This window comes from Acartia tonsa, chromosome 4 (genome assembly GCF_053477335.1).
Source record: "Acartia tonsa isolate MP-2025a chromosome 4, ASM5347733v1, whole genome shotgun sequence".
NCBI classification, from domain to species: Eukaryota; Metazoa; Arthropoda; class Copepoda; order Calanoida; family Acartiidae; genus Acartia; species Acartia tonsa.
Window position 1 is genome coordinate 21,929,551 of NC_137263.1, and position 12,461 is coordinate 21,942,011.

General features: G+C 31.5%; 2 protein-coding genes across 15 annotated transcripts in view; one reads left to right on the forward strand and one right to left on the reverse strand.

Annotated features, from left to right (window-relative positions):
• Window positions 1–897: 897 nt before the first annotated feature.
• On the reverse strand, window positions 898–3,114 carry LOC145316441 (testis-expressed protein 264-like). The gene is made up of 3 exons (XM_080156923.1): window positions 2,823–3,114; window positions 2,096–2,401; window positions 898–1,864 (listed from the first exon to the last, which is right to left on the reverse strand). Exons 1-3 carry the CDS (start codon window positions 3,090–3,092, stop codon window positions 1,454–1,456), a joined length of 987 nt encoding a protein of 328 aa, XP_080013049.1. The 5' UTR covers window positions 3,093–3,114; the 3' UTR covers window positions 898–1,453.
• Window positions 3,115–7,949: 4,835 nt separating this feature from the next.
• Window positions 7,950–12,461, forward strand: part of RhoGAP19D (Rho GTPase activating protein at 19D) — a 64,118-nt gene continuing 59,606 nt past the window's right edge. For all 14 annotated transcript variants that reach the window (XM_080156924.1, XM_080156926.1, XM_080156927.1 and 11 more), the window contains exons 1-3: window positions 7,950–8,274; window positions 9,377–9,663; window positions 10,797–10,983. In XM_080156924.1, coding sequence (XP_080013050.1) covers window positions 9,377–9,663; window positions 10,797–10,983 — 474 coding nt within the window. In that variant the 5' untranslated portion in view covers window positions 7,950–8,274. The remainder of the gene's footprint in view (window positions 8,275–9,376; window positions 9,664–10,796; window positions 10,984–12,461) is intronic.

Sequence of the window (12,461 nt, forward strand, 5' to 3'; positions counted from 1 at the left end):
TCTGTTGAGACTAGTATTGTAAATTCATTTTCGAATATAAAGATACAAAGCTAGGTATACAGTATATATTACATGTTACAGAAAGAAAGGTTATTTGCATATATCATGACTTAATAATCAAAGCTTTTTATAAAAAACCTCAAAATTAAATGTCTTAAAATGGGAAAATAATTTACAAAGCAAACAAAAAGCTTTGGAAGAAAAAAAAGACAACGTTTGCAAATTAACTTTTACTCTTTGAAATAAAATCTATTTTTAATTATTAAGGTATTCTTTTAGTAATACAAATTCAACAAAGCGTCAATTTTCTTTTATAAAGGGGGGAGGCGGATGTGCCACTTTTTGAAACCAAAACTAAAAGTCAACAAAGGAACTCAACTAAAAAAAGAGTTACAGGTCTGAGATTTTACATGACAGTTGCTTTATAGGGGTACAATATGGAACTGTGAAGAAACGGCGGCGCAACCGCCGTTTCCCGCCGAATTTTTTTTTCCAATTTCTCGGCGGTTTTCGGCGGTCGCGCCGCCGTTTCTTCACTGTTCCATATTGTAACCCTATAAAGCAACTGCCATGCAAAATCTCAGACCTGTAACTCTTTTTTTAGTTGAGTTCCTTTGACTTTTAGTTTTGGTTTCAAAAAGTGGCACATCCGCCTCCCCCCTTTAAACATTTTGTAAATAATTTAACAAATTTAATTTAACTAAAAATTTGCATCTTGTAGTTCGGGTAACAAATGGAATAGAACTACTCAAAGGTAGAACCCAGTGTTTTATACATTTAGAAGTCTTCTTAAAAGATATAAGTTCATAAATAGCTTTTATAAACAGGAATGAGGAAGCAAATAGAAAAGACATAAAAATCTCATTTATGACTTCTAAAGATTGCATTTTTAAACTATTTTTTCGTTTCATTTTACACATTTCCTAGCAGCAAACGCTTAAAATTTTAACTTTCTTGTATGTTTCCAAATGCACAAAACAGCGAGTTTTATTGCATCAATGAGAAGTTCCTCTTCTCATTAGCTTAGTTTCTGCTTATTTCACCATATGCTTGGCTAGAATAACAACAACTGTCACTTGTAAGTTTATTTTATCACATTTTCTTAATGGGCATTGTGTTATTTCTGTATGATTATAATAACTTGGCTTTTCATTTGACTTTTTAACAGAAAATAACGAGGTTTGATCAGGGCAAGATTAATATTTAAGATCGCATTGGATACATATTTATTGGCAATTAAGAATTGATTTCAAATGCATAATGCATTGCTGATATCAATGAGCATTTACATAGGTTGTCAAGATTCTCTAGTCATATAATTATCCAACTACATACAAAAGGAATCAGTATTAACACTTTGATATGGTTTAGGCGCAAAAGTCTTTGTAGTTGAAAAAAAGTAACAAGCTTATGACATACCTATTAACTAATCATTTTTAGTAGCACTAAAACTTCACTGTTTAATATCAGTATCTTCAGCAAGATCATCAAAGCTAGAAGATTCATTTGTAGATCCAGCGGAACCATCATCAACGTCTTCAACATCGGATGGTTCCTCAGAAAATATATCCTCAGGAGGTGGTTTATTGTAGGGGTTAGCTACATCTCCCTCGCCATTTACTGCTGATATAACACTTGGCATTACAGATCCACCATCCCCGTTGGCTTGCACATTGTTTAGACTGTTAACAGCCTCTGTCAGACTGCTCTCAACAGATCTACGACTAGTTCTCGATACTCTGACTGGAGTTTTGGGCTTCAGGAATAAATCATCGTCATCCTTGTCATTGGTCATGACACTTCCCATGTCTGTGGTCGCCACAGATTCTTGCTCTTCTTGAAACTCCGTAACAAAAAACTCTTCCTGCAAGAAAATAAAAATTAATCAAGGAAAATAAATTCCATACAATAGGGATTAGGTTTTTAAAAATATGTAAACCCCCAATTAATAAAAATAAACCTAATAAACAGACACAACACTTATATTTTTAATTCGTTAGACACCTTACCTAATCTTTATTCATTAAATTTTTTTTATATTTTAAGTTCGCCAAGGAAGTATGAAATAGTTGATCACAATAAAGAAAACACAGACCTGATGACTAAGAGGCATCATAAAGATTATATCCTCAGACTGGTACACCTCAATAGCGGGATATGCACACAAGCTCTTCTCCGAGATATACTTCTTCAGTTTGGGGTAAACTCGCCAGATTGCAATCATGAAGGACAATGTGGTGCGAAAAGGAAAAGTAGTTGTGACAACAAATCCTGGATCAGGCAGGTGGAATATTTTGTATCCATGTTTTACCATGATGTCCATTTCTTCTTTAACTGGATTTTCGTCACCCTTGCTTAGGATGGGACCAACTGCACTGCGTAACTCATTTTCAGGTACATTCTACAAAAAAAATGTCAAAACTATGCGCGTACAGAGTTTAGGAATAAAATACATATTTATTATTATAATTTCTCAATCCTGGCTCAATACATAGTAGTAGAGTATCCACGTGGATATTTAACAACTCTTGGGGCAATTTTGTAAATAACTATTATGGGATAATCTGTGGATATAATTCAACTTCTATTAAAAAATAAAGATGTAAGGTAAAGTTTTGATGTAAAATCTTGTAGGATCAATAAGGATATTGCACACCATCAATATAAATAAAACTTGAAATACTTTGACTTCGAAATTTCTTTAGAAATTGTATGCTTTAATAACAAACAAATGCAGGTTGCAATCAACTGACAATCATACAGACGAATGGGACAAGCCCTAATTAAATGAGCCATTAATGATGAAATGTAGGTTTACTAGCCTGTGGATCATCATAGTAGAGCCCAATCTGTCCCCTGTGTGGCAGGAGGCTCCAGCTCTCTGTAAACAAATCCCCGGCATTTTTATATGGTCCTACGCAGGTTTTATAAGCCACAACCATGGGACCTAACTTTGTTTCTGTCGTTTTTATTTCTATGTGGGTAAATAGTTCAGCAACGGCAAGGAAAAGGATGATTGTTAACACGATAAGGAGTGTGGCAAAGCCCAATATCCATCCTGGGTATTCAGCTATAATAGCTGTCAAGTTCATAACTCTGAAAAAAAGGATTTTAAAATTAATTTCAAACCGAGCTATTTAAATTGATTTTAAGACTAAAACAAAACAAAATTTAGCTAACATTTAGATATTTTATATCTAATTTTCATGTATATGACATTCTTCGGGTGTTTATTAATAATACTTAAATCAACGATTCAAAATGATAAGTTTAACATCAAGAAATTTTCATCATTCCGGCAAGACGAGACGGCTTCACTTAAGTGATGAAGTTGCCAACTTATATTTTTTGTACAATAATTATGAAAAACATTATTCTTCGTATTTCTAATAATTAAAAAAAAATTTTGAGATACAATTATGAAAATAGAAACGAAAATAAGTACGAAACATTTCAAAAATATTTTCTATACATAAAGTTTTGGTCCTAACTAAACTAGGTTGGCGTACTTTTGAGAACAGCTGATTTATACCAACAACAAGGTAACAACTTTTTATGAATCATATTTATTTTTCTTTAAAAAAAATATGTTTAACTTTTACGGAAATGTATCAAAACGCTTTTATTTGCATTGGGTTTTTTTAAATATAAAAAATTAAAAGTATTAAAAAGTTGACAACTCTGTTTTCAATTGTACTGCGCATGAGTAGATAGAGAGATGCGCAGTAAACATTGCGCACAACACAAGTTTAAATACACTTTGGCTTTGTTGTTCCATTGAATGGATGCATGGAGTGCCATGGAGTAGAAGAGAAGGGTTTCTTAACACAAAAATAAGTGATGCGTTACAAGACTGCCTCTTGTGCTTATATTCTCATATAGTTCTTTTGTTTTATATTAGTGATTTCACATTATTGTTATTTATTGTCAAAATAAAATATTATTTTTTGAATAATATACGTGGCTGATAGAATAAGTTATAAGTTATGAATCAACAGTTGGGTTGAAATATGAAGCATGTTTTATAGAAATAATGCATGTTGAGTGATTGTTTATTTATGTTATATACAATAAATCAAGTGACAACAATGTTAAACGTGATTTCAAAGATTTAGTTTAATTCATTCTTAAATGATTGCCATATGTAATGTATTTTTTGATTTATAAGGAATAAAAAATTTAAATAATTTTAAACTTTAAAATATCTTTTAATATACCTACATACTAAACAGAGGCCTTTGTGTTAATATTATTTATTTTTTTTGTTTTTGTTTGTGATTGTTTTAAATATATATTGAGATTTTCTTGGAAGATTTTTTACCTATTGATTATTAATTTAAAAAAGGTATTGGAAATAAAACATTTTAGTATTTTAGGGGATGGGTTGATTCAAGAAATTCTATATTTCTAGTTTTTCAAAATTCATTATTGAACAAAATTGCCTATTTAATTAAACCACATTATTTATAGAACTAATACTTAATATATACATACTTTTGTGTTGTTGTTAAACAAATTTCAATTGTTTTTCTTATTTCCTTAAAAATTAACATGAAGATAATTGGAGTGGTAATTAACTATGAAAATTGTCAGTTTGAATTATTGTAATATTGAATCACGTATTTTTCTTGTTATATTGTTGATATTCTTGTTATTGTTGCTTACATGTTAAATTGTACCTAATAAATTAACTTTTAGGCATCACAAATTGTATATCTTATAGCTTAACTCAAAAATAAACCGCGTATTGAGAGTTTCTTTTCCTTTCGTATCTTCATTGTAAGTCTATCTATATAGGTATTCATCATATTCACAGCTTTTAGAACATTGATTTCTTAAATACACTTCTCAAAACTTAAATTTGCTAGGATGCTTCATATATGAATCGCACAAGTATTTTATATTAAGAGATAGATATTCATATAATTTAAAGAAAGCAATTTTAAAAGTATATTATTTTTTTCTAATTGCTATCGAATTATTATTCAGCTATTTATTGCCTTTTTAGTTTTCTTCTCTTATTCGTATCACTTTCTCAGATTGACTTATAGCGGATGGACGTACCAACTTTCTTTAAATTTTGTTTTGCCACGATGATAGATAAAAACACAATATCGAAATTAATCGATAAATCAGATTAAGATTTGTAATAAAAAAGGGGTAATGTTGATTTTGTCCTTGCTTACCACTGAACATTTTGAGTTTTCCGTTTCATGGAAGATTTACATTAGTTCTGAGATTGTTCCCCCCCCCTAGATGCTATGAGCGCAGACGCTAGTTTAAAATATAGAAGTAGATATTTACTCATTAAATATCGGCTCGCCTTAGAATTGATTCTCACTTTATAATATTCTTATCATTTTATTTGTATTTGAAATGTAATCATTGTTTACATTAGATCTATATCATATGACATGCATTTATAAGTTCAATATATCTTAAGTTGGTGCATTAAATATTTTTCTAAAATCAATTGTATACAATATATATATTTGTAAATATCAATATTCTTATGTTTTGACTTGTGCTTTACCTTGGCTAGGTATCAAACGGATTGTCAATTTTCAAAATATCAGTTTAAATTTTTTTTAGCTTGTCTCTAAAAGGATTTTAGGGTTGTTTCTAATATTTTTAAAGTGCTATTTCTCTTAAATACCACATCATGAGAAAAGCAAAAAGCCTCTTTGTAAACTAACATTTGGTATTTTTAGGATAACAAGGATGACAACATCCATAAAAGCGAAGCACTGAAACGGTAGGACAAACGGACATTAACACTTATATATTGTCAGAACTAAATAATCAGAATATAAATATATAAGACTCCAAGCAAAATTCTAAGTAAATTTGTTGAAAAACTGCTTTATACATAATAATGTTTATGGACATACCTACATTTTTAGGACTTGATTATAGAGTTGCTTCGCTTATAACATTATACTTTGTTCTCCCAGGAATCAATATACCAAAAATCAGATCAATCGGATGATTTGATCACATAAAAATTTGTTTTTAAAAAAGTTACAAAAATCAACATGTTTAAAACGGACGTACGGACATTTTGTTAATGATTACAGAGTTGCTACGCTTTCAAAATCGTACCTAACTATTAAAGGAATCACCATGCAAAATTTGAAATCGATAGGACAATTCTAACATGCCTAAATTAACGAAAAAAGCTATCCGTTACGGACGGACGGACCGACCCTAATTATAGAAAAGCTTCGCTTTTAAAAATTTTGAAATTCAGTAACTGAAATAAACACTTACAAGAATCTTATGCTAAATCGTATGTTTTATTCTTTTGTTGTTAAAAATAATGTATTTAAACACTTTTTTAGGGGCCAAACACATTTATGCTAATTTTTCTCTATGTCGCTAACTCATTATTTCAAAATTGTTTCCATGTTAATTAAATTATCACGAACTTATTGCAGAATGGGGATAAAAAAAATGTGATGTTTGCATATGCACACTCACACGTGCATGTCATTTTATTAACATTATTTTTTATTTTCATCTTTCATCTCATTTTAGAATTTGTCATTTTTAAGAAAATTTAACTTTTACATGTTTTTAAAAAATAAGACTTATTCATAGTATTATCTAGATTTTGATTCAAATACACTTCAAGTAAGTAAGTCTCTTGTGAAAAACAAGTGTTATACAAATTCTAAAACAGTTTTTATTTTCTATTTTATGTGATAGTTACAAAAAATGTAATTTAGTCGAAGATTTTAGATCCTAATTGAGCACCTTACTATTTTTTTTTTATTTTGATCAATTCAGCATGACAACTATTTTGATGGTGACCAATTGTGTTTTTTTTTATTTCTTTATGAAATTCTTAGTTTACACGATATTACAATATTTTTTTTGGCAATAGCAAATTAAACATTTTGATGTTTCTCAAAAATCGCACGGTAAGAGCTTTTTGTTGATATCTTTATAATTAAGGGGGGAGGCGGATGTGCCACTTTTTGAAACCAAAACTAAAAGTCAAAGGAACTCAACTAAAAAAAGAGTTACAGGTCTGAGATTTTGCATGGCAGTTGCTTTATAGGGTTACAATATGGAACAGAAACGGTGCAACCGCCGAAAACCGCCGAGAAATTGCAAAAAAAAAATTCGGCGGTTTTCGGCGGTTGCGCCGCCGTTTCTTCACAGTTCCATATTGTACCCCTATAAAGCAACTGCCATGCAAAATCTCAGACCTGTAACTCTTTTTTTAGTCGAGTTCCTTTGTTGTCTTTTAGTTTTGGTTTCAAAAAGTGGCACATCCGCCTCCCCCCTTTTAACTAAACTCACTGATAAAACTTCGTGGAAACATGCCTTTACATTGAATCTTTAATTTAATCATTCTTTTTTGTTGTTGTCATGGGAATTTTATTTCTATGTTTTCAATTACTCAAGAAATATATCTGAATAAGCCTGTATATCAACACAAGTGCTTACGCAACAATTTTATTTGACAAATTTTACATTGCTTTAAGTCATGAATAATGCAATTTAAATTCGAACATTAATTTTCGTTAAAAATGGCAAAAACACATGTTTTTATCCATTGCATTTAAAGCAAATTTATTAGCCAATGAATGATAAGAAAATCCTGTCGGATAGCAGTTCAAATAAAGTTAATTTTTATTTGCGATTTTTTTATTGTGGCAATAAAATATGTTTTGAAGAGGATATGTTGTTAAAAGCATATTTAATTCCGTTTTTTTTCCTCGCCAATTATATTAATCGAGAACAGTTAAACGAACGAAACAGGATTAAAAAACTTAGCGTAGTGTTCAACTGCAGACTCGCCAAATAGGAAATCGCAGTTGACTTGCTTATAATCTTTTAGCTGCCAAATTACCGGCAGACATAACAATTTTTATTTAAACTTTATATTATTTCTAGACTACTTTATTTCATATCAGATTATTTATTCAGTGTTTAATTTCAGATAAGATTGAAGAGAAAGCAAACATATTGAATAATAATAATAATGTCAGTTAATTTATTGTGATTACAATTACATCAATGTCCAGTTAACCCAACCCTTTCCTTTCTTATCTTTGCACTGGATTCTGTGGCTTTGTGAGTTATTTAACCCTCCCACAAACACATCTCCTTTTCAGACAAATTGATGTAAAAAGTTGCAAAGATAATAATTGTGTGTGAGAGTATTGTGAAAATTGCAACGGTGTTGGAGCACACAAGAGTGAATATTGATTAGCAATGAGCATGACGAAAACTTGAATATTTTGCATCACGTAGGATCAGCAGGTCAGTTTACTTATTAGCAGGGAGGGAGGGGACATTGGGCGGGTTATAGTTTCCAAAGTCTTACAATAACTTTTTCTTATCATTGACTTCTTTGGGGACTTTTATTTTATTTTGATTGGTTGGTTCATTAAGTTGAGTGTATAAACGTTTCAACAACTGATTGTAATCTGCAGAGTGGGTAATATATGTATCATCAGTGGGGATGTACATCAATTTATCGGCCATTGTCTTATCCCTTTATATCCCTGCTTATTAGCAACCCTTGTTCTAAACTTTCAATGTTTTACATGCAATAAGTTTGAATTTTGAACTTAAGAGAAATTTATTTTATTTGAATTTTATAAATAAAAGCAATAATTTAACCTTTATAAAATGTATACCTACCTATTAGAATTCTTATAAAAACAAGGATGACAAAACCCATAAAACCAAATCTAATCTCAATAAAGTAGACGGACAAACGAATGCTCAAGCGAATACACTAATTTAAAAGAAACGGTATGTATACCTATTTTAAAAAGATTCATAGCATAAAATCTTCTTCAATAATATTCACGCAACCTTTCTATAGCATATGAATTTATCAGTGTTGCGGATCCGCATTGATTGTATGCGGATCCGGATCCTCCAAATTTGCGGATCCGGATCCTTGACAATAAAAATAAAATCACCAAATTTTTCAAAAAATATTTATTCTTTAATCTCGAAGTCAAAGATACTTTTAATTTTCAAGTCTGAACCTAAACCTTAAAGATTAGCTCTTATCACGAGAATGTCTGATTTTCAAAATTTGTAAGGGACTATTTTATATAAATCTAGGTAGATTTTTCCATAAATTTATACCCCAGGATCCGGATCCGGATCCTGGGAACAAAAAAATGCGGAATTTATAAATTATAATATTTGTGTATTTATTCATTACCTAACTAAAGATAACATCTCGAATAGTTTTTATTAGATCACAATGGATTTTACACATTTGTTTCGAGTTGACTCAAAAGACTTTGCCTTTGAAAACAATATATCATGATCGTAATAACTTTGCAGTTATTAAACAATGGAATGAAAAAAATATCACATTGACGTCTTACCACTTTTTTAGATGGATTCTGAAGATGAAGGGGGATTTTTACAGGCCAACTACTCTCGGCCCAGCCACTCTTCCCTCTGCCAGCCACCATTTCAACATCACATAGTCACGGCCAGCCATCAGCCCTACTCTCAAGTACCTAGCATTGCGGGAACTTATGACCGCTATGCTGCCGCTGATTATGGCCACTTGTACGGGCGGCAAGGTGGACTGGAGGAGCCATTGTATGCCCGGGTAGCACCAAAGTCTAACTGGGGACAGCGGAGAGGGTTCAGTGAACCTGCTACTAATGCTCCCAGGTAATTAGAATCTATTTAAAAACTCAGATAATTGAAAATCCGTATCATGGAAAGAAAACGAAGTAGCGGATTTCGTCGTATTTTCTCAGTTGCTTTTCTCATATTTCTAGTCCCGGCGGGGCAATCATAAACATTAATCTAACCTAACCTAAAATAACCCATCAAAGGTTACTGTCAAAATACGACGAAACCCGCTTCTTATTTTTTTACATGATCCGAATTTTTACCTAAAAAATAGATAGTTGAAAATCCTTAGATATATTTGTAAGAAGCTTCTAAAGGTGAACTAATTTTCTATTGAGACCAGACTTTTGGGTTAATACCTTTTTCGTCTGCTAGCAAATTTTATTCTCCTCTTTTGTAGCGACTGACTGTGTTTATATTTCTGACGCTATTGGCCGGTATTCAAAGAGTAGACACAATCGAAAGTCACCACAGGGTCCCCACCCCGTGGGTAGAGTTTCATATAGCTTGTGCCCCATCTATTCTTTTACTTTGATGCCATTTATTTTTTAAAAAAATGAAGTTTTTTTTATTTATGCCACTTGAAATTATTCTTCATACTTTTATATTTCAAATCTAATCATGAAAATAGCAGCATGAAATGATATTACTTTTTCTTGTAAATAAACCCTTAAATAAAATCTACATTCTGATTATAGGAAACAAAGTAATTTGATATTTAAGCTATCTGCTACTTATATGATACGATAAGTAACCTCATATACAAAATTTCTAGTCCATTGTTTTAAAGTTATTTTTAATTTTGAAGGTTTTATGGAACTTTTAGCTGATCATTACGAGCCTAAATCTTGAGCATAAAGACCAAACTCTCTTTTAACTGTTTTAAAAAATAAGTTTCTGACAAATTATATATCGTTAAAGGATAAGACAATGGACGATAAATTAATATACAATGTCAATATACATCCCCAACTGTAGTAAAAATAAATGATTTATTAAAACGTTTGGTCACCACTAGTTCTAAACTAATCAATCAAAATTCACTAAATTAACAAAGGTTTTTGAGCTAACGAAAAAGAAAACGTCGTTATAAACAATTTGGTGCCAGTGTAAATTACAGCTCTTTGATAATATTTGACTGTGTTTCTTATATTTTAACATATTCCCAGGCCCTGGCACCATCAGCCAATGATAAACAATGGAGCATCTTATCAGCCTAACCTGGCGGCTGCAGGCAGGCTGCCAGCTGTCCAGCAGATCTACGGGACCAGCGAATTATCCAGCCTGCCCGTGGAACAACCTGGACACTTTGGAGTTGATACTGAAATGATTGAAGAACGCTGGCTTCATATGCAGGTAATAAACTAGTATGAATGTACACGTCTGAAATATATAGATAGTTTAAACAGGTTTTAAATGTGCTTTTTAGTAATACTTATGCTTGTAATCTGTTTTTACACAATTCTTTAGTAATAACCTTGTTAAACAATCTTTAACAGTTAGGTATTATATTCATTTATTCATAGTACTTCAAGGACATTAGTTACGTTATTAACAAAACTTGAATTTTACAATAGTTTTTAAAAAGTTGTATGACACACACGCACAGGTAAGCAGAACAGCTGACAAATTACCCGAGTTCTCAATCAAACATTTACAGCTACAAGTTTATCTAATTGTTCTCATTCTTTGAGTTCTGCTAAGTCGCAGAATTGCGAGCACACTGTAAAAAAAATTAAGTAAAATCAATAAGCAAGGTATCCTACTTTACAAAGAAGTAAGCTTTTTTTGTCTGTAGCGAAGGAACTCGTTAACCGCTGAACCGATATGGTTCTTCTTTTCGGAGAAACTTCTTATAGGTACTGAGAAGGTTTTAAGTTATTTTGTTTTTATAAATAAGTCTAAATACGGTTTTAGGCTATTTTTTGCCCTCTCATATCCCTTCGAATATAGAGCCCATAAATGCCAGGGGTGCAGCCGCTAGTGTCGATATATTTTATGAAATATTTGTTTTTTAGTTCATTATAGAAAAGGTATAAAAACAATAAATGAAAGAATAAAATTACAGGTGTGGGAATTAAGATTTTACAGTGTAGGAATACATATTATATGCAGTACTCATGAGGGGGGGGGGGGGTAGGATAGGTAAATAAAATATAAACAGCAGAATTATTCAGGGAGGGAGGGGACAATTGGCTGTTTTTTATAATAGTCCCCAAAGTTTTATATTATTTTTTTCTTATTCGTAAGCATATCTACTTGGGGACTTTATGGAGTTTTGATTGGTTTATTCAGTAAGTTGAGTGTCCAAACGTTTCAACCACTAATTGTAATCTACAGTAGAGGTACTTTTTTGTATTATCATTGTGAATGTACATCAATTTGTCGTCCATTGTCTTATCCCTTTAGATCCCTGCGAATTATTTCACATTAAGGGAAAGGAACAAATACAGGGGGGAGCTGAGGTCACACTCAGGGGGTGATCAGGGGAAGAAAGAAATTCAAGGCGAAGTCAAGGTTACGACAACGACACCATAGCAATTTCTTGTCAATCTTCTGAAATGCGAATGAAAGAGAATTATTTCTTTTTATGAATGAAGCTTTGAAATATTTGAACAGTTGAGGAAATTTCGTTAGGGCAGGAAATAAAACTTAGATATTGGGCTGTTTTTTACTCTTGTCCCCAAAATTTTATAACAACGTCTCTTAATTGTTTACTGAACAACTTTAAGGACTTTTATTGATTTTTGATTGGTTCATTAAGTGGATTGTCCATAAGGAAAAAGGATAAGAGGATGAATAATCACCCCTTTTTCATGGTAAAATACTACTTC